This window comes from Seriola aureovittata, chromosome 3, assembly GCF_021018895.1.
Source record: "Seriola aureovittata isolate HTS-2021-v1 ecotype China chromosome 3, ASM2101889v1, whole genome shotgun sequence".
In the NCBI taxonomy this organism is placed as follows: Eukaryota; Metazoa; Chordata; class Actinopteri; order Carangiformes; family Carangidae; genus Seriola; species Seriola aureovittata.
In genome coordinates, this window is record NC_079366.1 from 15,008,206 (window position 1) to 15,034,927 (window position 26,722).

A 26,722-nucleotide genomic window follows, 5' to 3' on the forward strand; every position below is an offset into this window, starting at 1 on the left:
GTGTGTGCGTGCGTGCGTGCGTGCGTGCGTGCGTGAGCGAGCGAGCGAGCGAGCGAGAGAGAGAGAGAGAGAGAGAGAGAGAGACTCTATGGCTGCTTATTTGAGGAAATATGTTATCGGATTTTTATGGCCTTGAAGGCTCCAGTGCCTCACAGCATCAGCCTTGTGGGCTCTCAAATATCAAATTTACATGTTTGCTGTGTGTCTGCTGTTCTGTTTCTGATGTCTTGGGCCAAAATAAAGACAGCAACGAGAGAGGGAAGAGAATAAATGAGGGAAAAATGAAGATGAGTTACTCTGTAGCAAAGAATGTTCACAAAAGCCAGTTTAGCTCTTGTGTCGAGCTTGTGTGGATCATTATTGAGGATCTAGCACTCACAATAACACACACACACACACACACACACACACACACACACACACACACACACAAACATGTTTTGGGTTTAGAGTGGGCAGCTCCTTTACAGGCCACCAGATGAGGAGAGGATTATAAAAGGCCTTACCACCAATCCCATCCAGCATGTCTGCTAAGGAAGACCATCAACTGGATACAGAGGTCCCAGGAGACTGGATTAGGAGTTGGGACGTTCACACAGAGATGCACAAAAGCACACGTGTGCGCGCACACACACCCACACACACACACCCACACACACGCACACACACACAAACACTCACCACAGGCCTTGGAGAAACCGCTGTAGAAACCCTGCAGGGAACACCATTCAAAGCACACAAACTGAGTCCCACTTCAGTCTATTATGATTTCAGCAGTAATGACTGACAGAGCAGTGGCTTTATCTAACTTGACGTTCCTCTATTTCTGCATTTGACACATAATTCTGCATTTGACACAACATCCCATCCCATTTATTTCATATCTATATTCATATATAAATGTTCACATAACATGATTCACTCTGAAATGCAATGCAATGTAATATAACAGCCCAGCAATAAATCCTTAAAGTTGTGCCAGACACTTGTTCATTTGAACCATGTATGTTATTGTTTAATTATGTTAAAATCTGTTCTGTGGCTCTACTATATTGTACTCCTATTGTTGTGTCCAACTCATGGACCAAATAAAAGATACAATATCGCCACTGTATACTGTCGTGTTGTATTGTACTGCCTTACATTGTAAGGGATTTTGATATTTTATGCAGAAAACATTATGGTGTAAACGGCAAATCAACAGCAACACAAACCGTGAATCCTAAAATGACCACAGGACACTGTGAGCCTCGGAAAGGAAGCAGGCTTAGGTTATTTATTGCGTGGCTGTTGCACAAGATTGCATTGTATTTTACAGGTCTGTCCACCCCCATTACTGAAGAGAGACTGAAGGAGTTACAATATAAAACACCATATCTTAACATTTTCTATTATGATGAGACATTGGGAAATAAAAGGTCCAAGAACACAAACACACTATAATTCACAAAACATCGCAAGATAGACACTTTAAAAGTCAAGATTTTGTCTCAAGGCCCCCATCTGACAAGATTTCCCCTGTAAACTCAAAGTTAATAGTAAAAAGCATTGTGGGTGCAGTGATATCAGTGAGGCACATTAACAGTCACCGACTCTTACACTCACATTACATTACCCCAAACGCTTTTTTTATTTTTTATTTTTGCTAAGGCCTACCGGAGCTCCATCATGGACCCCTTGAGGTCCCCGGACCCCAGATTGGGAACCGATGCACTATAGGGCATGCTCTTCGGCGGCAAGCCTGGATGGAGGCATGGACAAGAGAGGAAGGGAGAGGAGGAGAGGAGGAGGAGAGGAGAGGTGAGAGGTTGCCGCTGAGTTGCATGGGATGCTGATGCTGCTGCTGCTGCTGCTGCTGCTGCTGCATAGGCTCCATCGCTCCATCCCTCCCTCGGAGAGAATGGAAAAAACAAGGAGTGGTTATGTGATTCCCCACAAGCAGGAGGAGAAGCGCACGGGAGAGAAAGGAATAGCAGGGAGGGTTGGGAGGGAGGGGGGGGGGGGCGTTTCCCTGCACAGTATAGCCTATTCTCACACTTCAGCATGGATACAATGAATGGCATATGGAGCGGCTTATTCAGGGGAGCTGACAAAAAGGTGGACATGGCGGTAAGTTACATTTTTTTTCTCGCTGTTATTTACCATGAAAAAAAAAGAAACGATTTGGACACAGTTGACAGCGCGGCTTTGCTCCGGGTCCCATCACTTTAGACTGTCCTGATATTTACAGATATTTGTTGATAATCCCTGAAGTGAAGAAAACAAGACTTGCAGATTTTTAGCTTCAACAGTCGGTTTGTAGCAGTGCATGTCAAGGGATTAACGCCCGATCAATTTCTCGTTGGCAGGCTTTATGATTTGATAACTAAACAGGTTGGTCCCATCAGCCTCACTCCCAAGTGCCTATCAAATTACCTGATGAGAACTGCACCTGCACGCAGCTTAATATTTAACCCAGCAGCATGTCAGCGTGCCTTCCTCCTTTGTAGCCTGTTTGAAAAAAAAAAAAGACAAAGATGGTTAAAATCTCTTTCACTCTCCCTGTAAAGGGTTAAGGATTCAATCCACGCTTGCCACTGTGAACTGGGTTCTCCTTGTCAGTGGAAGCGGATGTATTTACAAACAAAGAAAGCTTAATATCCAAGCCTGTCACGTAGAGGACAGGTGCTGGCTATCTGCAATTTTACAGTGGTATGTGGTTGTCTGGTTATTTGGGCTAGTAGGCCACCTGGAGCCTATATGCATTCAAAGCCTTCAAGATTAAGAAAACCAAAGTGGCTCTGTTAAGTTTGTCACGAAAAGTTTGGCCAAAGGCAGAGGGTGTTTTTTATTTTATTTTATTCTGCTCTCCAGGCTGAATTTGTTGCAATAGCCATCACTGGGTCATTTATTTTTTGTCTGGGTAGTGACTATTAGACTCCACAGCGTAGCCAAAATGACTGGAAAGATTTGCTATTGCAGGCATAAGCATAAACATCCTCATAACAGCGCCTTTAGTTCCAAGCAATTAAGCAGTAATGTGCAAGCAGCAGCCCAGCGTCCGCTCAGTCTCTGTCTCCATCTCAAGCCTGTCTTGTCTTTGCCTCTGGCACAGCCACTTGCAGTTCTGTTTCCCATCTGACACACCAGGTACATTCAAGGATTGATAAGTCTGATGCATCAGACATAAATATGAAACACAGACCGATTTTCTTTCATTAGGTTGTCCAGCTGGAGCCAGTTCACTTTCAATCAACTCAATTCAGGAAATGGATTTTCTTATAAATGCAAACCAGATGTCTTCCGCTATGAAATAAAGTTTATTATCCAGTCCAAAAAAAAATGATTGGGAATGAAGGTTTGACCATAAATGTGTAGATGTGTGTCAGTTTACATGAATGAAAAAGTAAAACTGGGGTGACAAAAAAAAAATAAAGGCCTGCTGGTCCTTACATTCAAATCTGCAGCTGCAGGCACACCCATATGTGAATGTCATGCTATCATAGCTTAGCTCCCACATACACAGCTGAAACCACACCGAAGCATGTCTTCAAATTAGACGGAGACATTCCAGTGACACCGAGCAGACACAGACCGGTCCTGTGTAGTGAAGAGGGCAGCAGCGGGGTGTATTTTTACACCAGATCTCTGACACCTACGTACATCTCTTCACAGCTCTTGGTGAGAACAGAAGACACGTCCAGTTGAGTTGTCATCAGCAGCAGCCCCATCAGACATGGACAGTTGGGTGGAAGGAGGAAGAGGCGAGGAAAGATGGAGAGAGAGAGAGAGAGAGAGATGAGGAGAGAGGACTAGAAGAGTATAGGTAATGAGGGAGACGAGTGTCACGATCTTCTCGGCGTGATGGCCTCGGCTAGCTCTGGCACTTCCGTTACAATGAAGTAGACTAGCACGGGTGTGAGTGAGGCGGGAGGAGTGTCAGCGGCAAATGGGAACTTTCTTTTTGTCAGGTTTCACACAGTGGGCAGCTTTAATAGGTGAAAGGTTACAGAAAATGATGTATGGTTCATGCGTGTGCGTCTGAGTGGATAAACAGGCTGATCTGAGGATGGGAAAGTAGGAAAGTGCGGGGTAAGAGGCTAAACACAGGGCGAGAGTGGGAAAAACAACAGGGGCATCACAATGATTAGAGAGGAAAGGTTACGGGGAAAAAGTGAGAGGAAGAGGGAAAAAAAGAGAAAGAGAGAGACAGTCAAGTCATGTTTGTAGACTCGCCTGAGTTTTCCAGGGGGAGCCGTCTGTAGTGCTGATGCAACCCCCCCCCCCCACACACACACACACGCATGCACACAAACACAAACACACACACCCCACCGCCCTTTCCCAATGACTCTCCTTCTCTCTCGTTCTCTCCTCCTCAGCTTCTGATTGACAACTACTGTGTCTCTAATTGGCAAGTGTGGATAGGGAAGAGTCAGGCTTATTCTCCATGGGACAGACCGAGAAAGAGAGAGTGTGTGTGTGTTCAGGGGGGAGGAGATGGGGAGGGACATAACAGTGAGTCTTCCAACAGTGAGAAGAGAGTATAGGAGAGGAGAGGAGAGGAAAGGAGAAGAGGATAGGAAGAAGAGAGGAAGATAGGAAGAAGGAGATAGATGGGGGGAAGGAGTGGAAAATGGAATGGAAGAAGGCGGGAGGTGAGGAGGAGGGGACGGAGGTGAGGGCTGAACATCTGTTTGGTAATCAGTCTCTCCCCTCAGTGCAGTGTAACACACACTGACACCTATTTGATAATTGGTGAGCTTGCCCTCTCCCTCAGCGCTTGGCTAAATGGTTGCTTGATACCGAGGAGAGCAAAGGGACTAGCTGTTGGCAGTGTAATCTGTTTACTTGGTGCAGCTCAGGTAAAGATGCATAGCAGGCTGCCTGTGTGTGTCTGTGTGTATGTGTGTGTGTGTGTGGGTGTGTGGCTATTGCGTAAAGCTTTCAATCGGGTTATTAGTCTAACAATGTACTCAAGATGTGACTTGGAGCGTGCGTGAAATGTGTATTATAACCTCTGAGCAATGCTGCTGCATTGTTATTCAAGGATAAATATGATCTCTTTTGTCTCTCTTATCCTAGGTGCTGTCCTTAAAGATTTGCTTCCACACAGACCCCCCTCCTTCCACGCTGCAATCTTATTCAGAGTGCAGGAGCTGAAGGGATGCACACAGAAAAGGAGAATGAGCCCCAGAGCTGAGAGGCGAGAGAAGGGAATGGAGGGGAGGAGGTGGGCCTCTTTGCTCCGGTCTCGACCACGGGTATTCTTGGGTTGATAATACAGATGTGGATGTTATTGCTTGAGAATACGCGTAGTCGAGTGGAAGCTTAATCATCTACAGTGGACCAAAAGCAGAGCACTATTCAGTAGACTACAATGGCAGAGACCAGGCAGACACATACACACGTATAGCCAAGCTGAGGTGGTGACACAGACATGGGGTGGATTTTAATTAAGCACCCAGAGGTGACGTTTTATGGGAAAGGGCTTATTTTGTTCAATCAGAAAGGTTTTTAAATAGAATGCAATCAGGGCTAGCCAGGTGCCCAAATCAAATCCAGCCACTGAAAAGGTTTTATCATCGTAGGTTTATCAACCATGTCACTCTTTACACCTGTGGAGGAAATGAGTTTGTGTCGCTGGCCAGATTCAGACCCTCCTGCAGAGGCGCTGGTGAGGAAGACTTGCACCATGCCACTAAGCTAAACCCCCAGGCATTAGTTCAGGGAGCTTAACACAAAAGTCTCCTGACTCAGACGTTAATTCCAAGCCTTCTTGATTACATACCCTTGTCAGTCAGTTGTGCACACAAGTGAGCCTATAATCTTATCAGTTGATGAGTGTCTTTCACAGTCCTTCACACTTTGCATCCAACATTTTCCTCACGGTGACCAGGAATTTGATGTTTGCAAAATTGTGGGTCCTCAGACGTAAACGGCTGCAATACCTTGGCATGGTACATCATAACTGTGCGTAACCATCATCCCACTGCACTACAAACTAGTATTGCACTCCTATTTTTGATTCCCTGGCTCATGCTAAAAATGTGTGAGAGTTTGATGCCTGTAGCAGCAACAGGAGACAGTAACACATGAGGACATGTCAAGGCTTGCACCCGTGGCTGACATTTCAGCATTCGGCTCAGCTGACTGGCTGTCATGATGGAGACTCAGACCCTCACGCACACACACATACAAATACACACACATATATAAACTGCATGTGGGTTCAAATGATCTATATTCCAGTAGGGAAATCGGGGATTGATGGATTTTATGAAAACAAGCGTACAGATAGATCGCCATATGTATGAAAGCACACACATTTTAAGTAGGTTCACTGGGTCCGTATGCCAGTGGGGAAATAAGGGACTGATTGATTCTATGGGTAACTATTTTTAGTCAGAATGATGGATGTTTATGTCTTTTATTGATCAAGTTGAGGTGTGGGTTTGAAGAATTCTTAGACGTCAGGGCATGCTGATTAATCAGGTAGCAAAGGTGTTAGAATAAAACATCCTGAATTACATTTTTGGTACATTAGCATTATTGCTAAGTATTATAAATTAGAAAATCAACATTTCACTGCAAATTCAGCAATATATTAGCATTTGTTTGCAAATGTGCCCATGATAAATTACACTCTTATCATTTATTATTCCATGATTTCTTACAACTGCGTAAGCAAATCTCTTATTTATTAGCACAGTGTATAATTCTAATTTATATGAATTTCACTCTGACACTGTGTAAACTTGTTGATTGGGCAAAGCCATTTCTGTGGTTTTGTGTGTATTTGTGTATGCATGTGTGTGTGCTTCTAAGCAACAAAATGACTATTGTGAGCACAGCTCCAGGTGCCTAGCAACCGAATCGCTCTGTTTCCTTGGCAACAGTTGCCTTGCACTCACTGTGTGGGTGATTGGCAGCCTTGACAACGGAGACGGAGTGACACTTGACCTCGCGTGCTGAATGGGAGAGGAGAAAGAAGGAGCGAGAAATAGAAGAGAGGGGGAGGGCGTGGGATGGGACGCGCAGAGACAGAGGAGAGACTAAGTGATAATCATTCTCCATTGTAATCATCTTCCAGCATGTTTCATAAGGCGTCGTCAATACCTCTCCAGCTGGGGTCCATCATCAAACACAATACACAGTGCAGTGCGCGCATGCACGGACACACTCTTCCTGGGTGGAGAGCCCAGGCAGGCACTCCACATCTCATCTATTATCACTCAGCGCTGCCTGGTGCACAGCCTCGCTACACTGTGTCTTCTTTCATTTGTGATCTGCTACATCCTGTGCTCTGTGGGGATGAATGGATACTGGACTCCTAAAAATGTGTCACGGTCACAGATGCCACAGGAGAGTAGCTCAGAAGCTGTGCCCTGAGACGTTTTATTTTGAAATAGGTAGTACCAGTGTCTTTGACACCTCAGAATTTAAGTGCTGTGATTATAAAAAAAAAAAAAAATGTATTTTTGTGGCTGTCTATAGATTCACCAGCTGAGGGTGTCCCATGTAGTAGGATTTAATCAAAAAGCATGTTCATAGCTGACAATACCTCTGTATAGTGATAAATCAAAACTGGAACAGTGGAACAGTACAAATAACTAGCTTTTATTGTTGATGCCATTAAGACAAAGTCAAATAAAAGCCCCCGTTTGAAAATTGAGTCTGTTCTTTCACCTCATTCAACTTTTATTATTAAATCTATACTACACTCAGAGTTCATAATTTAAGCCTGTTCCAGAACTTAGGGCGTGTAAAAGTATCTGTGAATATGAATGTTCTACCTTTTCTTTTATTAAATCTCAGATTCTTTGTCAAGTCATCTAAATCCCAACTGTATTATCTTTACTCTGAGGTTGTCCCTCCATTTGTCACCAGCTGGTGGTGCTCAGTACTATAAGGGACATTTATGTCACGTAAGATATAATCACCTCCTTTGCTTTCCACATTTTAAAAAGAAAAACCTAGGACTATTACATTCAGCTACACCAACTCAAGGACAGACAATTACATCTTGATCACAAAGAATACAGAAATCCAAAGTGTGTCATCTTTTGCTCAGCGCAACAGGATTTCTTTGTGTAACAAATTAAACATCTGCTTTATCATATTATCAAAATACAGTACATTTACTTCATTATACAATAAAATGAAAACCAACCAAAACTAACTGGTATCAAGTCTTATTGCTGCTTTATTTTCAAGATCACACTTTTCAAATTCGTTGTATTTAAAAATCAGTTTTATTCTTCTTTTCGGCCATTGCATAGGAAAATATCAGTATTACAGCTCAATTCCAGGATAAGAGTACAATATTTTGTACACATGCGCTTAATAACAAAGATCTTTGTACTTTTTGATTTGTTTTTATTTCTTAAACATGTAAGCTAAAACTATACGATCACCTGAAAAACTGAATGGATTAAGAACAATTCAAAACTTGTGAACTTAGCAGCAAAGCATAAATCTTACAGATTTCCGTTCCTCTCTCCAGTGGAATGACCTAATGCTGTGACACAACTGTCTCCATGAGGATAAGAATATCTGTGGATAGTTATGACTGTGAACAAAACCCAGAACATCAATGCTACCTTAGGACTGAGGATGAGGAATATACATATTTCAACTATGAACTATGCTGTGTTTAGGTGAGATTTGATGAAAAATCTGAAAATTTTCCTCTCTAACTACATTGTGTTGCTAGTGTCAGACACTGTATGATAGAGAATGAGTCTCTGTAAATTAATGTTTCTGGTTTCATATTAAAATGCAGAGATCACAATTACAATTACATTTGCCCAGTGAACAAAACATAAGAAACCAAAATTAAAAACAAATAAGAAAACAGGATATTATTTTGCAATCTTCAACATCAACTATTATTCAAAGGCTTGTCTACACCGTATCCAAAGGTTCTTTGAAATCCATCCTAAATAATCAAAAAAAGAAAGGCCTGCTCAATGTGTGAGGATAAATTAGGATACACTGCAAGTAACAAATAATGAAATAAATCTCAAGAGTAAAGACTACAGTTGTGGGTGGAAACTTTACTCACAAAGGGGAGAACTCGAAAGGAACAATTCGGAGCCTGTTTGTGATGATTCACACAGGTGTAAATTTCAAGTGACCATACAGAAACCTGTGAATAATAAATGATTCGGAAACCTCCGACCAGCTTGATCCTAATGGGCCCAGACCCACCAACCACATCCTCATCCTGTTCCTGAGAGGCATCCAACTACATGAGGGCTACTGATTGGCTGCTTCACATGCATCTATCCAATCACTGTACACATCAACTGGCTCCGACAGATCTGAGCAGTAACGGATTAAGGATAAAAAAGATTCCCTTGCTTAAGAATAAGAGTTTAGATTAATGCATGATAAAAAAAATCAATACAGAAGAGTAAAGTGACTGTTTCCCAGGAAAGCTGTTGTTTGTTATTACACTGGAGGTGAGCAGTGATCCCTAGTGTGAATCACATTCTGAATCTATGTCATATCATTTATCAGAAGTATGATCAAGTGATTACCATTTTTAAAGTCAAAGTTCTGCTCCCTTTCCAAGCTAGCTTCTGTTCCACTAACATATTTCTTTAATCTTTCTTCAAATGTCGAAACTAATCAAATTTGAGCACTTCATCCATTTAATAAAATAATATCTTCAGTGAGTCATATACAATGACAGGATATCAAGGCTTCATAGGAGCAGCAGTTGTTCAGTGCTAATAAAATTGTTTGACAATACAGTATTAATTCAAGGTCCACTTACTATTTTTTTCCTGACATTCCAACCACATCTTATTTCTGTCAATACTGAAGGGAGTTTGTATATGTATATAGAAAGTATACATGGAGGAGAAACCACAAGCCTGGTCTCTGTTCAAAGATGGTATTTGGTTTCAGATGTGAATGGCCTCCTTGACCTTTCTTCTGCCATTTTGCTGCATGGTTTCCCAAGGCTGAACATTTACCTCAGTGAAACTCAGAGACTCAGTTGTCTCCAGAAATAGACAATGTCAACTGTCTGTGAACACCAGACCAAAAACTAGTCACACCTTCAACTTGGAAGTGGTCAAAGTCATGACAAGGATTCTGGGGTGAGAGAGCTCAAGAGGGCCATTCACATCTGATGTCAAAGCCTAAAAGCATGGTTATATTACATTCAACAAAATTTACCAGCACTCAGCCCTGAAAAAGTAAGAAGTGATTTCACAATTCTGATGCAGGTAATAAAGATTGACCAGAGCGATCACAGACAGTAAACAACGTTTGAGAGCAATGCTATAATTTGTAGTCTGTCAGTGTGACAATGTACTAAACATAATGATAAACCACACTAGAAAATTAACTTCCCTATTTCCAAACACAGTGCATCAGTGTCTCTATTGACCACAGGAGTGCATCTGCTTTGGTTAAAGTTGAACACAGGTGAACTCTGGCCTGTGAATCTGCCAGAGCTGACTGGACATCTCACTCAAACATGAAAGGCACACTGGAGTCTGCCCAGCATTCGGGCTTCAATTAAAGTGAACGTGAGATTGAGAAAATAGTTGTGTACTGGACATGTAAAGTGACCAAGCCACTTTGAAATTACATAATTTCAACTGATCCACCTGCATGACGACTATTGGAAGCTTGTAAAAAACCTAGTGAGTGGACCTTGAGCTGAGATTATTTTGTCAGACTAACTGTTTCCAAGATTAAGAATTATCTTGCATGCCTAGAAAGTTAAAGTTATTTTTTAAGATAAGGTTTTCAACATATTCTGCAATTGTGTCACTAATGTTTAATTTCCTAGAAAGATAGCGATGTAAATTCATCCATGAATAAGGATACAGGTGATGGGGGTCTGGAACTCCTCCAAGCAGACTGTGCATGATATTATCCCCGTATTTCTGCTCCTCTCCCTGTCCACAGGACAAACAAAAGAAAAGTTGGCAACAGTTAGCTCAGAAATCTACAAATGAAACTTTACCATTGTATTGATATATATATGTGTATATATTATTCGGCTAATTACATTTTTACGTCACATGACTTCTCGTGGTTGCAGAACGGACAGGTGAACTGACTGTCCAGATCCCCTGTCATCTTCTTCTTAGGAGGAGGCTTTCTTTTGGACTTGCGGCGACCCATTGCACACCAACTGAATCACAAGTCTCTGTATGATAGAGACAAGAATCATGGAACTTTATCAAGGAGAGCAGGAGCGATGGGTGAATGCCACTAAAGAGAAAATATGTGAGCATAGTTGAGTGGAAAACAACTCTAGTCTGCTGCACCAAATTGTTGGTAAGTTAGCATGCTAACGTTAGCATGTTTGTTGTTGATCCCCAGTGTAACATAAATCGCCTCACAATAGAAAAAAACAGTGTTAAAACAGAGTTAAATAGACTCGAGTAAGAAAGCGTCTTTGATTCTGCTTCGACTAGCTTTAGTTACTAAACATATCGTAAGTGTTAAGTAAAAAAACTTTAATCTTGTTTACCTTTGGTTGTAGAAAACACACGTTGCAGTAATGAGGAAAAGGGTTCCTTAAGACCCGGCACCGGTAACAGTACGCGTTAAGTGATTGGAGGAGAGTGTGCGGATTGCGGCCAGCCATTGGCTGTCTGACATGTCAGTTAATATGATTGGCAGTGACGAAAGAGACTCTGACCTATGCGTCTGACACAGCCTATTCCCGCGTGGTGGCGATAGAAGCTATCGCAGGTAAGATAATGGTGTTGAAAAGACTCCAAAGTTTGCTGTTTTTGCACGCTCCTTCCACCCTGGAAATGTTCAGGTGTCAACTTTTGATACATATCGGCAGGTTCGTTTATTTCACATAGTATTTGTGTCGCAGAATGTCTTCTTTCATCAATGTTCGACGTTTATATTGTATTTTAACTTACAAATCACCAGCGTCTTGGAACAAGAACGCATTGGTTGAACAATGTAAATTTAACTGGAATTTACATCGAGTCATGTTAGCTTAGCTTGGTTAACAAATGAAGTGAGCTATTCTGCTCAACAGTTAAACCGGTCTGTGAAATGTCAGAAAATAGTGACAAATGCTTTTCAATCTTCAAACAGATTACAACACAGTGATATAAAGTTTGAAATGATAGAATCCAGAAAAAAGCAGCAAATTTTTAAGATTGAGAAGCTTGACTAATCAATCAATAGATTTCTTTCAGCAGTACAGAACACACAGACAAAACGGTGTAATCATACTTTTGCATGAGACTGCTATGAAAATACCCATGATCATGTAAGACAAAACTCCCCAAAGCACTTATATTTGCATTGTACCATGCTTATTACGTGCATTACTTTAGTATTGTTCTGTTGAAGATATCAGTGATGTGGACCGTGAAGGTGGTTGGCCTGGGGGTGGTGGCCCTCTCTCTGGAGCTGCTTGCCTGGTTCCTTCGTCGCCGCAGGCCTGAGAGAACCCTGAATGAGGTCCTCTTCTTCCCTTCAGAAATGACCTGTGTGGAGCACTTCTTCCGTCCCTCTTCACCTCAGTGAGTGAGACATAAGCACTGTATTGAGTAAAAGGAAGAAAAAGGATAGTATTACCTCTGTATCACTGTACAGTTTTTTTTGTCATAATGGCCACTAATGCAAAATAAATTCTCAGCCCCCAGATACTTTCAGTAAGTGGATTTAGTCTGCGCATTTACCATTCTTAATCCCCGCTGCATTTTACTCAGCAGGACCAGTGTACTGAAGTTATTTCTCCAGATAAAATTAAGCCAAAAAACCAGACCTTGATTAAACGAAAGATCATTGATGGTACTTGAATTCAACAACCAACTTCACAACACTTTTTTTCCAATTTGAGTTATTTAAACCACACAATATGTCTTTTCAGTTTCTAGAGAAGCTCAGTGAAAGATGCAACACATAAGAAGAAGGCAGCATGAAAGATGTTAAGTAAAGACTGTTTAGATAACACAGTTTTGTTTTCTTTCTTGTTTTCTGGTCCTCCAGTTCCTGTTTCTGTTCGTTGCCTCATGGTATAGAGACCTCTTTCGCCCGTCTTCTCCACCACCTCCTATCTGCTACATCCTCTCTGGATTTGTGTGTTTTTGCCTTTTCGAACATGGATCTGTGCAGGGCTATACTAGCCCTGCATAGAAAGGGCATTATCATCAGAGTCCTCACTGACAAGGACTATACCGCCATCACTGGCTCTCAGATAGGGATCCTCCGCAAGTCTGGTAAGAGTAACAGATCCATTTAATTTTTGAATCTTTGTGAGGTACATTTGTCTTCGTGTGTTCATGTTTAGGTCCTATAGAGATATTATTTATTGAAAAAAAACAAGTCACACCAACCTATGTGGGATTATTATGGACAAATATTAATTGAAATATGGGAAGCATGACTTGGGTCTTACTCAACAAAAGGTGCTCACTCTGTGTTCTCGAACTACCAGTGTCACTATCATTAAGTCTCACAGGGTTCCTTAGTAGTGAATAGAGTGATGATAGGAAGTGTCTGGGTGAATGGACGTCGCCACTACAAGCCCTCCTATGAGTCAGAGTAATCACGCTCTGAAAGCACCGAAAGATTTTGTGTCACGTGTCTGGCTCACACTGTCTCACTTTCTCTCAGCCCTCTCTGCATTTAATAAATTACTTTTAGTGTATGTTGTTAAGTAAGAATTAAGTAAGTAAGAAATTGGCAACCAGACAACAAATGTCATTAGGCAAAGTGTTTCTCAAAGTGTGTGTGTGTGTGTGCACGCGCGTCTGCGCGCGTGTTTTGACCGCAAGCCTCTGACACAAGGGAGAATCAGCTCTTCTACTGTATCTTTTGTATTTAGTCATTGTTCTGCAGAAACATTTCATAATCAAATAGCTGAGTGTGACTGGCGCTAAACCAACCACACTGCTTGGGGTTGTCCAGAGTTTGTTTATGAAACATTTCCTTCAGTTCACATTTGTGCACAGGCTCTGAAAATGATCATAAATGATCATAAAGGGGCATCTGGGGTAAAAACTGGAAAGACATTATAATTTTATTTCCAGTTGCATTTACTCTTTCTCATCATTTCTGGCTGTCTTCATTTTGAGCTGTCTAATAACAAGATTTCATGGAGCCAAAAAGGCATTTACACAGAGCAATTAGTTCTTTGTAGGGGTCATGTTCCTAGGAAGAGAAATGCTCAGAAAATCTAACACGTTTCCTATAATTGTTTTTTCCTTTTCTTTTAAATGAGCATGCACTTAACCTTTCGAGAGAGAACTTGCATATCTAATCTCTCTGTTTGTTTTGGTATGTAGTCCAATTTTAAAACCACTGATCTCTGCAAACTGAAATCAGATCCTTTACTAAAGTAATGCTTGTGTCTATGTTTCCGTTCTGCTTCTGTACCAAAATAATATCAAATTAAGTATCCGTACCATTATATTATAACAACATTATTATTTTTAATTTCTATACCTGATTTATGTAAAATAGCTACTGCTGTTATTATTTTGTAACCTAAATTTTATTTTTGTTCCACACGTTGCAGTACGCGACAATAAGGGTAAATACACAATTTGGGGGGTTTAAGAGGCTGAAAGCATTTTCATTAAAAAATGACTTTGATTTATAGATTTTATTTATTTTGTGGCAGAACAGATTAATAAAAATTATCAGAATAAACATACACATAACAAATTAAAACAAATATGAAGGCCTAGAGTGTAAAATTGTTTGTCAGATTTTGATAGCTTCCTCCCAGCTTTTGTGTTTTCCATAATTTTGCCAGTTTTTCCACCCAAAGGCTTTCCTTTGCTCGGACTGGATAAGAGAAAAGTGTCTTATGATCTTATGGAGAGTATGAAAACACTCATGTGACCTTAAAATGTTAAGCGCTGAGCTGTTGATGCAATGATGTTACAGTGAGGTTGAATAGTCTACGTGGTGAAAGGGCAGAGGTTTCAATTTGTTCTACCTGTATCACTCTTCCATTTTACAACTCCTCAGGCCACATGTGCCAGTATGGTCCATTTCGAAATTCTGTTCTAAATTTAAAGTGGACTTCGGACTGAAGTACAGGAATATTCATTCCTGATCCTTGAATAATCATTTAACTCCACTGTTTTCCTTTATGTATTGTATTCCACTCAACTCAAAGAACCTTACATACTATTTAACCTGCAGAAATTCTCATTGATCCGCTTTGTGCACTACCCAGAATTTCACAGTAGGACTGGATTGGATCACCACACATACACTGTATGAAGCATTGAAGAATTTTCCCTCATTCTTCACTGTCCTCCCTGTCTTCCTTCTGCTCCCCAGGGATCTGTGTGCGGTGTGGCGTGGGCTCTGTGTACATGCATCACAAGTTTGCAGTGATGGACCATCGGCTCCTCATCACCGGCTCCCTCAACTGGACGCTGACAGCAGTGCAGAGCAATATGGAGAACATCGTTATCACTGAGGAGCCAGAGCTGGTGCAACCTTTCATCAAGGAGTTCCACAGGTTATGGGTGGACAGTGATCCAGCTCGATACCACCGATCAATTGACCAAAAACCTGCTCAGTCAGAGCTCCTGAGAGAGCTTTGAGGTAGAAGGTGTGCATCTAAAAGCTCTACAATTAGCTTGGCCAGAAACTGCCTCTAGGATCTGTTTTTTTTTTTTTTTTTTTTTACTGTGAAGAGGCTCTGTTACTCTAAGTTTTGGAAGACTTGTTCATGTTAAAGAGAAGATGTTACTGTACAACATGACTGGAGTTTTAAGGCATGTTTTTTCAATATTTCTAAGAGAACAGCTCTGATTTTGAAAGAGACTGATTTATAAGAAGGAGTCTGGTTTATGTGTTTCATCTTTGTATTTGTTTTATTTTACTATGTACAAAAACACTCCTGTTGAAGTGCTGCAGTAGTTGTACAGCTTGGCAGACATAACACTAGGATAATATCCACAACATAGGGTTGGGCTGGTTTAAAAGAGAAATTGTCTTGTTTTTGTTAGGTGAGAATATTTCTTACATTCCTAAATTCAAGTTTGTGTTTTTATATATTGTCACAGGTTGACAGTGTTTAATTACAGTTGTTTTATTCAAAGATTTCCACTAGTGACCAAATTGATCTTGTTTCTTCATGGTCATTACATGATGAATAATCTATTATGTGATTTTTCCCTCTCAGAACTAAGGGGAATATGTATGCTAGTTAGGAGCTTGAGTTTAATACCTTTCCACAGTTCACGTTGTGCACAGTATAACTCGAAATTACACTGGCTGTAAAAATCCAGTATATTGTTTAGGGTGTGCTACTGCAATCTCAGGGACTATAGGTTGCCAAGTACCAATAAAAACTCTCACACTGCAGTTTGAACAGGTCTATTGCATCATTGCCTCACGGCTGTGGTTTTTCTCCTGCTCCAACATGATGTACTGTGTTTCATATTCGCAGAGATGCCTCACAGCACAGAGGTATTCGCAGTGTTTAACAATACAATCTTTTGTGGTTTGCAAACACAACTAGAGTTGATCTGGTTGGGACATGATTAATGTGACTGGTTGCATGACTCTCTGCATTGCTCACAGTCAGGCCGAAGCTTGTTGATAAAGCCCAGAACTGGTTTGTCTGACTTATGACTTGTAATATTTCAGCAGTTTACATCTTGAAGAGAAGCGTACTAAATGGGGATTTTAGACTTTGCGAATCAGCTGCTGTATTTTATCCACGGCACAGAAGTGACCAATTTAACTGAGAGGTCATGAGTTCGGGTGCGTAACCAGTGCGTAATGCCTGCGCCATTCAACACACACTCCATCAGGCCCGACTTAAGTTTACTACTGAAACTGTGTCAAGCAGCCAGCGACGGACAGGATAATACCGGAAATGTGATTATTTTTTACTTTAAAAGATCAGCAGGACAATTGGTCATGCAGAATGAGTCAGGTTTGTACCATATTAATTGTTCTGTAACGATTAGTGCAAAAAAATCAATTGGTCAATCGACATCAATAATTCTGACAATTGATTGTTTAGGCTTTTTCTGTTTCATGGTATTGCAATCTGTGGGGTTTTGGATTGTTAATCAGATATACCCAATGTGAATACACTAATTTTGCCCAGGGAAATGCAGATAGGCACTCTTCCATTTTCTCGGGTTTCATTGATTAATCACTTAATCAATTGATCACAATAATCAATCATTTAAACAATACATAAAATAATCAGTTGCTGCAGCCCTGCGTATTGCCATTAAACAAATATTGATTCTAAAGTACATACAGTACTGCAATATACTGCGCAGATGAAAACAATGACAACATTGTTAATGTTTTACACTTCCGTATTTGTGAAGTATCCCGAAAGTCCTCGAGCAATCGTGGTTTTATATTGAAAGTCTATACCGGAAGTATGCTATATATACTCTGTTTGACTTGACTGTGGTTAAACGGTGGATATCCCAGTGACAGGCACATGCACAGTCTGGAAATCCGGGATCGGAGCGCCTGAAGAGGAGCGCCCGACACCAGCGCACATCCATCGGCTTTCAGATAGAGGAAGACCGCGGGAAGGACGGACGAAGAAGAAAGACATTATTCAAGGTAAGAAATAAACATTTCTCTGTAAAGGCAGAGCGGTTTGTTTAAGTGTCATCAGGTTGTAGGTGAGTTACCGTATGGTAGGGCGGTGTAGGCAAATTAGGCTAACTGTTAATACAGTGTCAGCAAAGGGCTCAGAATATGAACTTTTATCTTTGTGTTTGTAGCATATTAAGCCAGTGTGCACATTTACAATTACATTAATTGTGGTATAGAAAGTGTCAACAAGTACCACGAGCCCATGTGTCCTCATATAAACAGTAGCCTGGTCTTCGGAAGTGCACACTCCACTTCCATGAAGTCTAACTTCAACTATACTTTCAGTTACATTTTGTACTATGAGGCGGTCGCTTTAGTGGCAGAGGACCTGTTTTGTCTCCTGCTAAAGTAAATGCATCCAGTGGCATAAACCTCCACACATAAGTGTTGAGGTGTTTCTATACTAGATGTTGAGGCGCATGCGTGGATACTGGTGTTTTGCTGAGTGTGTTCAGCGGCATGCCTGCCAGCTCCTCTTTTCCTCTTTATGGCCTTGGATGTGGTAATGCTGAGCTGGTCTCCAGAGACATCTCAGCAATCAGGGAGGAGTAGGACTCAGCTCAGCCTCTCTGAAAAAGGAGAAGGGGGGGGGGGGGGGGGGGGGGGTGAATGGATGGCTCAGCTTCTTTATGATGCAGAGGGATGGAGGAGGGAGAGAGAGTGGATTGAGTGGGAGAGAGCAAGATATGAATGGATGACAACTGGAGGGAAGCAAAGATGGATGAATATGAGAGAGAGTAAAGGAAGATAAATGGGTGTGCAGGTGTGTTTGTGTGTGTGTTTAAGTGGGAGTGTCAGTGGGTGGATGAATGGTCAGACGCACGATGGATTAAGTATACAGGGAGGGGAGGAGAATCTATTGCCCCTCACCCCCTGCTCAGCATCCACTGACCCCATAAGTTTTATAACATGTGAGTCCGTAGTCCATGTGACAAATGGACAGGGAGAGCAGTGGATGACTGATAGTGGGAGAAACAGTGGAAGGAGCATGTTCTGGCTGGCCATGATTCATAGCATAGAGATGAGAGCTAAGAACGATGAGGAAGGAAGATATACCATTCTTTTCATTTACCAACATCAAAATCTGCTTGGCTGTTAGTGTGGATTAATTTCAGACTTGTGCTGAGATTCCTCACTCTGAAATTAAAACACACAAGCACTGTCTTACCACATTTCTTTCCCAGACGTCCAATTCAGTATCAGGCAATTATCAGCAAGGGAGGCTTGTGATAGAGCCAAATGGTTCTCATCACTCATATCGAACCCTAACTCAGGGTATGTATACAGTATATGTATAATTTTTTACTCTTTAGTTACAAGTCCTCGTAGCCTAGATGGTTTATCAGCTGTGCAAATAGTTGACACACTTGTTGCATGCTTAGTTCAAATAGTTGTGACCCTGGCCTTTTACAAGATGGACCACTGGTCTCAGCAAAACACTAAATTAAATTTTTTCTACCTTTTTTCAGTTGTCAACATTCATAACATACTCAACATATAACTCATGTAACGCAATACGATTCAATAGCACCAGAAACTGCAACCCCCAAAATGACTCAATTCAAAAACTGAACATTATAACCGTCATGAAGGGAGGATTTACGCTCATCAAGCACTTCATTAAGAACTCCATACTAACACTGGGACGGGCCTCTCTTTGCTCTCAAAACAGCATCAGTTTTTCATTACATTGACTCCATGTTGGAAACTTTGCTTTGAGATTCTGCTCCTTGTTGACTTGATCGCGTCACATCATTTTTACAGATTTATCAGCTGCACGTTCATGCTGCCAGTCTCCTGTTCTACCACATCCCAAAGGTTTTCTACTGGATTCTGGAGACTGGCGAGGCCACTGAAGTTCACTGAACTCATTGTCATGTTCATGAATTTAGTTTGAGACGACTTTTACTTTGCGACATGGTGCATTATCATGCTGGAAGTAGCCATTAGAAGATGGTAGGTTGTGGCTATAAAGTGACGCACATGGTCAGTAACAATACTCAGATATGCTGTGACATGCAAACCATGATTGATTGGTCTTAGGGGTTTAAAGTGTGCCAAGAAAATATTCCCCACACTATTACACCACCAGCCTGTACTCTTGACACAAGGCAGCTTGGGTCCATGGATTCATGCGGTTGATGCCAAACTCTGACTCTACTATCAGTGTGCCTGGGCAGAAATCCAGATTCATCAGACCAGGTTACATTTTTCCAGTCTTCAACTTTCCAGTGTTGGTAAGTTAGTGCTCACTGCAGCCTCAGATTTTATTTCTGTTCTTGGCTGACAGGAGTTCTGCTGTTGTAGAGACCAGAGAGGATATTGGCAGTTTCAGAAATACTAAAACCATCTTATCTGGCACCGACAATCATGCCACAGTCAAAGTCACTGAGAACACACACACACACACACACACACACACACACACACACACACACACACACACACACACACACACACACACACACACCCTCCCCCCCATTCTGATGTTTGATGTCAACATTAACTGAAGCTTCTGACCTGTATCTGCAGGATTTCATGCATTGCACCGCTGACACGTGATTGGCTGATTGGATAATTGCACAAATAAGCAGGTGTACAGGTGTTCTTAATAAAGTGCTTGGTGATGTGATTGCCCTCATGAATTTCAATGTGTTTTATTGTTGATAATCAATTCATTTTAGTTAACAGGACTGTATTCCTTGCCTGCACTGCATTAACTTAGCCTTGAAAATGTTCACTGTTGAATCAATGTTCTGTTAAATTAGATTTATTTGGAACTATTGGTACAGGGTGCATATTTTCTTTTTGCCTCAAAACATTAGAATCAAACAGTATAATTCATCAGTGGCAGGGTAGGCCTTTTAACTTTGTGGTTTGCATTAATTATAATTTTTAGCATGCAGGATGTCATGCAATAACTAGCATGTAACAAAATACAAAGGAGCAGGTCAGTACCAGTCCTTGATCTTAAATGTACATGAATTTACTTGACTGTTGGCCAAGTGCAACACACTCAACCTGTAACTATATGTTTAAACTTAAGGTTATTGTATTGTTCCTGTACATACTGGATATCCTGCTGTCTTTGTCAATAAACTGACTAATTGTTTTGTCCATGAAATGTCAGAACAAGCTGAAAAAAGTCCACAACAGTTTCCCAGAAACAACTGATGTCTTTAAATTCTGACCAACACTACAAAAAAAAAGAGAAAAGAGATTAAAGTTAAAATGATACAAAGCAGAGAAGCAGCAAATCCTCACATTGGAGAATGTTTGGCATTGCTGATGAGTTAGTTGAATAGTTCAGCAATTTAATCAAAAATGTTATCAAAATTGCTGCAGAATAACTTCAGATAATCCTTTCAGCACTCGAGTTCTGCTCACTTCTTTTTTTGGTCACAGGCTTCACAGTCTCTTCATGAATCTGAAAGCCTCCTCTGCTATTGTTCTTTACTTGATAGATGGCATTAGCCAGAGATCCAGGGGCAGGCCCGGAGCAGAGAGATGCAGCTGACCAAAACTTTGACTACATGTTCAAGCTGCTGATCATCGGCAACAGCAGCGTGGGAAAGACCTCCTTCCTGTTCCGCTATGCAGACGACTCCTTCACATCAGCCTTTGTCAGCACAGTGGGCATTGATTTCAAAGTCAAAACCATCTACAGGAACGACAAGAGGGTCAAACTACAGATCTGGGTAAGACGGAAGAATACAGTGCAACATTAAAAGATATATGCTGAATATTACACACACTGAAGGAAGATCAGTGTATGTATGTAGATTATTTAACACGGACAAAATGTAATAATTCTGTTCTGACACAAACAAGTCTCTCAAAACATGAATGTGCATCTTACCACTGCATCCACAGTCGGACTGTGAGTGTTGTTTATGATGAAAATTAGCTGTACTTGTGTTCAATAGAGCCACATTCTTTTCCCAGTTAACTTTTCTGTCCATGGAGCAAACTAAACTGGGAACAAATGAAGACTATAAAAGAGAAAACTTGCAATAGAAAGATATCCGAGAACAAAAGTAGCTTAGTTCCAACTTTGTCATCATTATTCAGATTCTCCTTTGACTTCGTGCACTGAAACTGTTTGCCATTACACACACATAGTCTGGTTTCTTCTCTACAGCAGGAAGAGAGTGTGGCAGTTGGGCAGATAAGGGCCAGAGCACACTCCGACTCTCGTTGACTCAGGGAAAGATGTTTACTCAGTCCAGAAGTTGGGAACTGAAATCTTGCAGACAGCGTTACAGTTTGACCAGATTTCACTCTAATTAATCTGGCTCACAGACATTTAGATTACTGAGTTCAAAACCCTGATGTATATGGTTTGTTTTTAACCACTCTGAGATATTTTACTACTAGTGGCAATTGCTTTGTTTTTTAACTGACATCCCAAACAGCCTTGAAAAATTAGAAACAGTCACCTTGTTTTGCCCGGGGCTAGTTCTGCTGGACCAAAGCCATGTATCTGCAAACAGAACTAATGTAGGTCATTGGAAGTGGTTGACAACACCAAGATATTTGCATTAAAGATGTTGATATTTGCAAATCTTTACTGTGTATTTGACTATGAAAAGTGCATAGTGCTTTTTTTATAATTCTAATATTTGCAGATTCTAATGTTTGCGGAGCCGCGCACGACAGAAAAACCATGATGGATAAAAACTCTGTATTAAAACCCACCTAAACTGCTAATCCATCCATTGCTGTGGGTGGGTTAGCAAAGTAGCCATCTCTCCCACTGATTAGAAGGGAGTTTTTGGCAGGTATATATTGGCTTTTAACTAAACAGATTCACAAAAAAACCTTATATAACAATTGAATTAATGTAAATCAAATTGCTTTGCAGGTTTTTCAAACATTTTTATGTAACTGTGTTTAGGAAGAAACAAAATTCCACATTGATCAAATGGCCAACACTGACCCACTGTATCAGAAAAGCCATAAATGGACCACACTCACTCACACGTCCCAGTAAGGAAGCATAGATTCAGCTGGCCACCTCTGGACAAAAACATGATAGTTAAACTGTTGTTAAATTAGTTTCACAGGATTAAAACTAACAGTGAGTCGACAGCAGAAGTGTCGTATTAGAAAGAGCTGTGACACTCGCATCACTGAGGTCTGAAATGCTCCCAATAATTTCTGTTAGAGGCTTTTTCGTTCCCTATGATGGATAAAAAAATATATATTCATAATATACTGAACAGCAGACATGTTCGAGAGTATATGAGCAACACTGAGTATAAAACGCTGCAGTCTCTTTAATGTCAGAGCTGTAATTTACTTAAGGTAATTAAAGGCATCTACCTGGGGGTTGAGAGGGTCTAAAATGCAGCTTCGACCAAAGCCAGAGTGAACGGTGCTTTTGAAAGCGTTGTTACACAACACAGACTGTTTATCCTCACCCCATTCCCTAGATTGCCCTCGTGCACGCCGCTGCCTGTCATGGATGTGGCATAAACTAATTTCTCACAGTCTGGAGTTAATGACAGTTGATGTTTAACATCGTCCCCAGACGGCAGGGTTCATGAAAGATGCATGGGTTGGAGCTGCCGGAGCTGAATGTGCCTACTGCGCAGACTGACACCCAGGACAGATCTATTACTGAATGTTAGTGGAAGGCAAGGACTTACCCACAGTACTCGTGTTAGATGAAAGTAATACATCTTTTCTTTTCCTTTTTTTTTTTTTTTTTTTTTTAAGCTTAATGAATTCAGAGTAGCATGGCTTCTCTGCTCAGCTTAACAATGATACAGTTGCATAATTTTACACGAGGAAGGTGCCAAGTACAAGTAAAAAGTTATTGGCTGCTGAACACCTTGAATGGGTTTCATGGGAGCATTAAAACAAGCTCAACTCATTTTGTAACACTGCACCAAAGTCGGGCGTACAAGGGTTTGAGACAGTGGTAACATCTTATACTGACAAGCCCCAAATCTCCATCTTTAGAGGACCCAGGTTAATATTTGGCATTACTTTTCATCAGTTAGATTAATCTGCGTTATTTAATGATCCAATTTTAATGTGTCCACAACAACAATTTCATTTAATGGTTAAACTGTTTTCCCATAATCAGCATAAAGAAGACAAATAATTCCTCAGAACTTATTTTTGTCTCTGAAGCATTGCCAAAAGGCAGAGAGCACATCCTGGTGTATTTACAGGGTGTGGCAACATCAGCACATGACGGGAGGGATTAACTTCTGAGTTAATGATTCATCGCTCATTCTCAGAACAGCCAGGTCAACTATTTGTTTCCTTCTCTCAGTAAAAATTTTGCATATTCAGTTCGGGAATAATTTGAAGTGTTTGTCGTTAATATTAATGATGAGGTTTGGGCTATGTTGTATGTATTGGAATTTCATGTCAGTTCAGTTGTCAGTAGTAATTTTAGTTTCCCTGTCACCCAGTCTTCATGTGACCACTGTGAATTCACACTTTCCTTGAGATTGTTGTGTTTTAAACAGTAAAAGTAACTGATCCCAAAGCGTGCCAGAATTTCTCAGATGAACTGTGTGTGTGTACAGGACACAGCAGGGCAGGAGCGCTACCGGACCATCACCACAGCGTACTACAGAGGAGCCATGGGATTCCTGCTCATGTACGACATCACGAGCCAGGAGTCGTTCTACGCTGTTCAGGACTGGTGGGTACAGCTATAGGTATAACATAGATAGATAGATACTTTATTTATCCCCTAGGGGAAATTCATGTGTCCATTAGCTCATTGTTGATGATGATAATAATAATAATAATAATAATAATAAAAACAGTTAATAGACAAACAATAATAATTAGATTAGTCCACTTCCTTTGGCTGGGATGTTGTACAACCTGATGGCAGTGGGAACAACGGATAATGTCATACTATTAAGTCTGATACGTGTGGTGTGTGTGGTGTGTGTGTGGTGTGTGTGGTGTGTGTGGTGTGTGTGGTGTGTGTGTGTGTGTGTGTGTGTGTGTGTGTGTGTGTGTGTGTGTGTGTGTGTGTGTGTGTGTGTGTGTGTGTGTGTGTGTGGCATTTGTAAAGGGATATGTTGTTTTGATTTTCTGTTTGTTTGGAGACACCCTGTCCTTTTGTTACATGTTAAATTAACAAGATAAAACTTGGGGAAATTGTTCCATTTCTGCTGTAACAAAATTTGGCAAAGAAAAATAGAGCATATTCATAGACACGGTTTTCATATAAAGAACAAATCTGATGATTTCACTCTAGTCACTGCATAATATAATAGTATAAGAAGCTGGAGATAACCATATGAAAATCCTGCAAAATAACAGCAGTAGTGGGATTACAAAACAAGAATTAAATAACAGTAAATGAAAAAGAAAAAAGTATCAAAAATAAAAATACGCGTACTTATTTATTATTATTATTATTATTATGTTATTTATAACAGTATTTTTACTTATTATATTTATTTATTTCTTAATCTATACTTACTATATTGCTACTGTATATATAGATCATATTATTGGAATATTATTTCTGATGCTTTAACAAGTAAGCAGCATTTTGAGCAGCTGGTTGAGGGGGAGTTAATTTTAACTTCTTACACTGCGGGATAGTTCGATATTTTGTTCGACATTTTGTAACTAGATCATATTTTTTATATGTAAAATTATAATTTGCAAACTAGTTACTTAACCTTTCAAATAAATGTAGTGAAATAAAAAGAACAATATTGTTAAGTAATTGTTAAGTAATTCAAAATTGACCAAAATATGGTACTTGAGTAAATGGACTTTGTTGCTTTCCAGTACTTTCTTTAAACATCTCAAATTGTTGATGATGCACGTTTTCAGTGTCAGAAATGCATATATACAGGGATAAAAGAGCACCAGATTTTGCTCAGTGTTGTGAAGAGACAGATGGTCGCTGCAGGACAGGTGGTGGTGAAAATGTTGTGCTGGTGTTTCCCAGGGCAACCCAGATCAAGACGTACTCGTGGGACAACGCGCAGGTAGTGCTGGTAGGCAATAAGCTGGACCTGGAGGAAGACAGGCAGGTTCCCACCCAGGATGCCCAGAGACTGGCCACAGAGCTCGGTCAGCACGCCCACACACACACACACACACACACACACACTTTTATCACAAGCTCAAGAGGACACACAAACCAAACCTTACTTACTAATCATAACTCATACTGTTTTCTTTTCTCTCTCTGTCTCTCGACTCGCTCTCCAGGCTTCCAGTTCTTCGAGGCCAGTGCCAAAGACAACATAAACGTGAAGCAGGTGTTTGACAAGCTGGTAGACGTCATCTGTGAGAAGATGAACGAGAGCGTCAACGGTGATGCCAGCCCGTCAGCCACTCACAAGGGGGAAGGTCTGAAGGACACGCCCCACGGCAGCCAGCGTGGCTGTGCATGCTGATGACTGACAGTGGAAATTCATTGAGCGTGGGTTTCATATTCACACACACATATGCACACACACATACACAGATTAATTGAATTGCCAAAAAAATCTGCCATTGTGAATGTACTTTACCATATGTTACTGCAATACTATCACGGATGCTATGCTCCCTTGTTTTTCTTGTTATCTTCCTCATAATTTGAATGGGACTGTTACACCGAGATGCCAAAGAGCTGTGTGGAGCAGCTGTGCCTTCTGCCCAATGCCTGTGCTTCATTATTTTCTTGTTTAATGGGTGAGCAGCACCTGTTGGAGGTGAGGATGTGAACAAAAGGCATGAACCAAATCAAGCCTGGCATTGAGGGTGATTTACTTGTGTCCTGCTGCCCCCTTGTGGGTGTCACCTGAAAATGCATCAGTGTGACTCACTGCCCAACACTTTATACTATATTGTGTCAATTAGCTCCTGCTAAGGACGGAGGCCCACTGTTCAGTACAAAGTCAAACAAATCTGAAGGGTGCTGTGTCATTCCAGGTGTATGTGTGTAATCCAGGCTTGTTATTACAGTTTTGGAGGGATATTCTCTTTTTCTTTTAATTTATATTTTACTCTTTTCTTTTTTTGTACTTTTAGTGGTTAATGCTCGTCCAACATTTCATTTGCCAGGTTTATTGTGTCCCTCTAAAAATTGAGATTAAAAGATATGGATTAATACAATACAACATGTCTGTTGGTTTTCATTTGTCATTTGAAGTAA

At 40.8% G+C, this 26,722-nt stretch overlaps 3 protein-coding genes and 2 long non-coding RNA genes across 8 annotated transcripts; 3 read left to right on the forward strand and 2 right to left on the reverse strand.

The window, feature by feature from the left end:
• Positions 1 to 1,765: 1,765 nt before the first annotated feature.
• Positions 1,766 to 3,778, reverse strand: LOC130166505 (uncharacterized). Its single transcript, XR_008827159.1, has 3 exons — positions 3,643 to 3,778; positions 2,416 to 2,490; positions 1,766 to 1,890 (listed from the first exon to the last, which is right to left on the reverse strand). It is a non-coding gene; the product is annotated as an uncharacterized LOC130166505 (long non-coding RNA).
• LOC130166504 (uncharacterized) lies at positions 1,886 to 7,654 on the forward strand. Of its 2 annotated transcripts, XR_008827158.1 has the most exons (3): positions 1,886 to 2,109; positions 3,655 to 3,805; positions 5,065 to 7,654. It is a non-coding gene; the product is annotated as an uncharacterized LOC130166504 (long non-coding RNA). The 2 variants fall into 2 exon arrangements; XR_008827157.1 differs by lacking the exon at positions 3,655 to 3,805.
• Positions 7,655 to 8,167: 513 nt separating this feature from the next.
• On the reverse strand, positions 8,168 to 11,542 carry LOC130166503 (transcription elongation factor 1 homolog). The gene is made up of 4 exons (XM_056372150.1): positions 11,483 to 11,542; positions 11,015 to 11,155; positions 10,831 to 10,901; positions 8,168 to 9,305 (listed from the first exon to the last, which is right to left on the reverse strand). The coding sequence occupies exons 2-4, from the start codon at positions 11,128 to 11,130 to the stop codon at positions 9,241 to 9,243; spliced, it is 252 nt and encodes an 83-aa protein (XP_056228125.1). The 5' UTR covers positions 11,131 to 11,155; positions 11,483 to 11,542; the 3' UTR covers positions 8,168 to 9,240.
• On the forward strand, positions 11,147 to 16,314 carry pld6 (phospholipase D family, member 6). 3 transcript variants are annotated; one of them, XM_056372147.1, is made up of 4 exons: positions 11,147 to 11,286; positions 12,331 to 12,503; positions 12,973 to 13,202; positions 15,280 to 16,314. In XM_056372147.1, the coding sequence occupies exons 1-4, from the start codon at positions 11,215 to 11,217 to the stop codon at positions 15,546 to 15,548; spliced, it is 744 nt and encodes a 247-aa protein (XP_056228122.1). In that variant the 5' UTR covers positions 11,147 to 11,214; the 3' UTR covers positions 15,549 to 16,314. The 3 variants fall into 3 exon arrangements, with proteins under 3 accessions (XP_056228122.1, XP_056228124.1, XP_056228123.1); XM_056372149.1 differs by lacking the exon at positions 11,147 to 11,286 and adding an exon at positions 11,595 to 11,706; XM_056372148.1 differs by lacking the exon at positions 11,147 to 11,286 and adding an exon at positions 11,693 to 11,806.
• Positions 16,315 to 17,394: 1,080 nt separating this feature from the next.
• On the forward strand, positions 17,395 to 26,697 carry rab3da (RAB3D, member RAS oncogene family, a). The gene is made up of 5 exons (XM_056372872.1): positions 17,395 to 17,547; positions 21,048 to 21,281; positions 24,129 to 24,247; positions 25,526 to 25,650; positions 25,792 to 26,697. Exons 2-5 carry the CDS (start codon positions 21,048 to 21,050, stop codon positions 25,977 to 25,979), a joined length of 666 nt encoding a protein of 221 aa, XP_056228847.1. The 5' UTR covers positions 17,395 to 17,547; the 3' UTR covers positions 25,980 to 26,697.
• The last annotated feature ends 25 nt before the right edge of the window (positions 26,698 to 26,722 follow it).